Here is a 4,477-nt window from a genome sequence, read left to right on the forward strand (position 1 = left end):
ACTTTCTTCGTCTTCAGAAAAGTCTTGAATAACAACCCTAGTGGTCTCATTTAAAAATAATGGAAAAATTACTGGGTAATTCCTCACAAAGCAACAACAGGAACACTCTTTTTTTGTACCCTTATGCTGATTTTAAATCCTCAGTACACCATTTGTATGTATGGGTAAAACTACCATGGTAAACAAGGGCTATTTTTGATGAAAAGGAGGTAAAAAAATTACCACAAGATTTTACGCTCACACTTTTGATAAATGGGAAACTTTCAAGTCCGTGAATAAAAAGTTTACTTATACTTTGCGCCGCGTTGATCCAGTTAGTTGGGAACGTCAGTTTACCACAACTTTGTGCACATTTTACACGCGGCTTCGGTGTCGCATCCATAACTACTTTAACTGAACACGAATGAACCTTGACCATTTAATCTTTTTGAATGCACATAGTCCATTCCTTCCTTTGTTCAAAGGTCGCGCTTACTGAAAAGCTGATCTATAAAAGGCTTATTTTTGGCACAAATTTTCTACCCAAGTCAAAGTATGCACCACTTCTCCTGCGTCTTCCTTTTTGTCGCCGCTCTAGCAAATTCGACGCCCATGAGTCCACCCCATCCGGGCTTTACCGAGGTGGAGCAGAGAATGATTACAGGATTGCTGGAGAAACACGAACTACGTGACATCATCCGTGTGATGCTGATGGTGGAAGAGAGGCGCTTTGTCAAAGAGCCCACCGCTCCGCCCTCGAAGGTGAGGGAGACCACGATTATGGGTAGTGTACCGAGACCAGGGCTCCCCATTAGTAAAGACTACGAGCTGGCAATGCCAAAAAAGGAGGTTACAACTCCACCCCCTTTCCCCCGCCGCAGATTTTATGATGAGGACGTCTGGCAACAAACAATGGCTGAAATCTAATTAACTCATCACTGTCTTCATGTATCGACCGCCGATCTCTTTCTTTTAAATTCTCTTCCTCTTATGATTTATAAAATGACTTTATGAATGGAAATGGCATCCGGTAATTTTAAAGTGAATTATTAAATAAAGTGCGCAATCTCAAACTTTTACAAAACCTTAACTATTTGAGATGTTTTATTCGGTTGGCTAAAGCCAAGTATATCATGACAGATGAATAGGATGTCTATTCACATAAATTTTTGTCTTAAGCATTTGGTATGCTCAGAATTGTCAAGCGGATGCAGACGGAAGATTTGATTTCCCTCTAAGTGTAAAATAAGACATTTGTACTTTGGCCACACGGTTCAGCAATCTTAGGTTTCACATGTATATGCAGTGCTATAGCGCCCCAAGATTTCCCAGAAGAAGAAGGGAGACACGACACTCGGGCAGAATTTATATATGTATACATATTCAGCATACGGGGTGGCCTGATGCTACTGGTATGGCAAAGAGGCTAGCCCGTCCGACGAAAGTACAATGGCCAAGACACAACTTGACTCCTCCCAAAACTGACAGTTAAGCATACAACCAACGTATTACAGTGAAAACCATGTTCACTTGTGGTTATAGGGGATTTTCAAATGAATTAATAATTCTTTTGAAATGGTTTCTAAAATAATTAACATAATGGTCGTGAGATAGATGGTTATAAAATGTTTTGGCATATATAGGTCTGAAGTTAAGAATAAACTCCAATCTTCTCAAGACTTTTATACTTCCAAGACGGCAAGCACACGCATTACGATTCGTTGCGATTTACGCCTCCACTGATCACACAAATTTGTGCACGAAATCCATCCTTCTGCCTCCTCTCTATCATACGCAAATCAAAACCTGTTTAGGACCTATTTAAGCTGTGGGGTCAATAGAAATGAGTAGAAATGATTAAAATGAAGGTTCTTGCGTGCACATTTTGTTTTTCCTTGCCACTTTTTGGATGAAAGTAGTTTGGTAACACCTACAATCATAGTTAAAGACGCCAACTCGAAATCAATTGACGTGAGTCGCCAGCACGATGCTGGTTCCGAGCTGGCAGTAATAAAGGAGCTGCTTCAGTCAAAGCAGCTGATACTGGACTTAGAAACCTAATCTGATTTTAAAAGAAAGGTGTGAATTGTTTTAAAAAAGATCACTTCTTTAGAACAGTGTAGGAAGTAGACGATGAGATGTCTATTCCCCTGGCGCCCCTCTTAGTAAAACTTCTTCAAATTTAAGCAATGACTTAACCAATTCTCCTTAAATAAAGTGACTTATTTGTGCACTTTGCAAACAGATCTCCAAATATAAACATTGATATTTATGAAATCACCTAAGACTCCCGTCATTACAGCAGGGGCTTCCAGCCTCCCATCACTTACCTATGCAAGTAATGAACTGTTACCTTACAGCGATGTGTTTCAATAGTCCCTCAACCACAATACGAAAAGCTAGACCTCGATGCTTTTCTGGGGCTGTACTACAACCTGTCAGTATGGATAAAAATTATTTTTAAGTGCACAGAAGTGCCAAGAGGCTTTCGACTAGGCTAAAACCACACAGCCAAGTATAGACGAAACTTACAAAATGTAAAAAGCCCTTGTGAATATGTAGTTAAATAAAATACTAGAGTACGAAATGGATATTGTAAGTGTAATACGATGGCTGTTTATCTCGCGGCATTGGGGAGCCACTTTTGACTGGGCCTTTGTACCACATCGGATGGGCTGGCCTTCGGGCCATGCCAGTAGCCCAAATACCTTCTCTGCGTTAAACATATATTCTTTCCAGTAATTAAATCTTCTTTCGCCTTCAAGGAAGTCTCGGAATGCCACAGTAAGAGCTCTTAAGGCAGTCAGTCCATAAAATTTACTAGTGCCTAATTTTGGGTATAAAGCGCACGTTTGCAAAAATTGGAGAAATTATATACGAAGACTAAATTTTATGTGAGTTTGGCCCATAACGACTTCAAGTAACAAGAGAGTATTTGGGTCATGTATATAATTCATCCTCACAGATATTACACAAAGTTAAGTACAATTTCAAGCTTGTATTACAATTATGCCAGAAGATTCGATTTTTTCTAAATTTAAAGATATTAAATAATTGTGCTGATCATTACATTCTTTTGAATTTGTATAATATTCATTTACTGAAGGTCACCAACCTTAACCACTGAAGACGCATTTTAAAATTGGATGAGGGTGGTGTCATTTTAACAAGGGAGGCAAACACGTGTTAATTTACTCGCTTAGAACCCTTGTAATGTGACTCGGTTATTTGCCTTCTTAAAATATTATTGATGGTAGATTTGTTGGTTTGAGATGCGGCAGATTTGTTGCTTTTCAACAGATTACCATTCGATATGTTGTAAGAGGATGGTTGATGCTCTGCGTAGTCAATCTATTATTGCAGATTTTTGATGTTTTGGTATTTTTTTTCTGTAAAAGTAACTGCATGCCTTCTCTACTGTTGTGCTTTCTCACCACGACTTTAATGGATTGAATAAATGTAGCATGCTTAGTATGGGTTTTTATTCCTAGTTTGTAAAACGAATGACGGATATTGAAATTTACGATGTACAGAACCCACTTGCGTACGTTCTGTTTTGATTAAGGTGTTTTAAGCGCCAATATCGTTGTTTTTAAGTTAAATTCTTTAACTTTAAGTGATAACCGGGATGCGGATTCTATGGAGTCTGTAGAACAATTGAATTATCTTTTTTACTGTCCGATTCCAATGTATTCTGGACAACCGTGGATGCACGCAGGCAATTTGGTTCCTTTTAAGATCCCAACGAGAGCCCCGAAGCCACGATTTCTGTTGGAACATAAAAAATCCGCGTCAAATGATTTTGTGTCTTCGAATTTCACTGCAACAGACAGTCAGCCAAAACTCTTACAGATTGACTACAGCTTAGATCAAGGATTATTAAAAGAAGAAATAGAGTATCATGAAAATACAGAAAAGCCATTTTCCGAAAACAAAGGTTGCGGTTTGGAGAAATGCCATTATCTTTATTCGAGCGATGAAAATGTAGAAAATCTAAAGCGTGAACCTAATAAGTCCTCAAAAAGTTCGAAAATTAGCCTGATGAAATCAAATTTGGATTCTGAATATGATTCTGAGTCTGCAGAATTTGATATCAACGTAGAAGACGATAGGGACTCGGACGAAGAAGTTGCTATTTCTGTATGTCGTGGTAATACTATATTGTGTTAGTTTTCGCTTTTATAGTTTTTTCAAGCAATTCTGCCCCTATCATGTGCTTAAAACATATATGTAATTACCGTTTCGTAGAATTTAACTGTTTAACAGCCAAACACCCACTTCCGCATACTGTTTTAATGTATAAGTGATGTACATCTTTCTAAATCGTTTCCCTTATCCAAATAAAGGTTTATATTGTTGCTTTTAGAGCGATAATAAATCAACTTCGAAACCTCAAACGTTATCTCCAATCATAATATCCCTTTTTCCTGATATACCACCATTTCTTCGGTTTGTCAAGGATGACGAAGCAGGTTGTAGATACTTTACAATCACAATG

The 4,477-nt window shown here is 38.2% G+C and overlaps 2 protein-coding genes across 2 annotated transcripts in view; both read left to right on the forward strand. All coding sequences in view use genetic code 11, as the record gives it.

Annotated features, from left to right (window-relative positions):
• Positions 1–534: 534 nt before the first annotated feature.
• On the forward strand, positions 535–906 carry EGR_03266 (hypothetical protein; the record flags this gene model as incomplete). The annotated part of the gene is made up of 1 exon (XM_024492515.1): positions 535–906. The coding sequence occupies one exon, from the start codon at positions 535–537 to the stop codon at positions 904–906; it is 372 nt and encodes a 123-aa protein (XP_024353189.1).
• Positions 907–3,666: 2,760 nt separating this feature from the next.
• EGR_03267 (Tubulin polyglutamylase TTLL4) overlaps positions 3,667–4,477 on the forward strand; it is a gene marked incomplete at both ends in the record, with an annotated part of 3,576 nt that continues 2,765 nt past the window's right edge. Inside the window, 2 exons of the mRNA XM_024492516.1 lie at positions 3,667–4,119; positions 4,346–4,451. Of these exons, the coding sequence (XP_024353190.1) occupies positions 3,667–4,119; positions 4,346–4,451 (559 nt within the window). The remainder of the gene's footprint in view (positions 4,120–4,345; positions 4,452–4,477) is intronic.

The sequence above is a fragment of the Echinococcus granulosus genome (genome assembly GCF_000524195.1).
Source record: "Echinococcus granulosus chromosome Unknown EG_S00016, whole genome shotgun sequence".
Lineage (NCBI taxonomy): Eukaryota > Metazoa > Platyhelminthes > Cestoda > Cyclophyllidea > Taeniidae > Echinococcus > Echinococcus granulosus.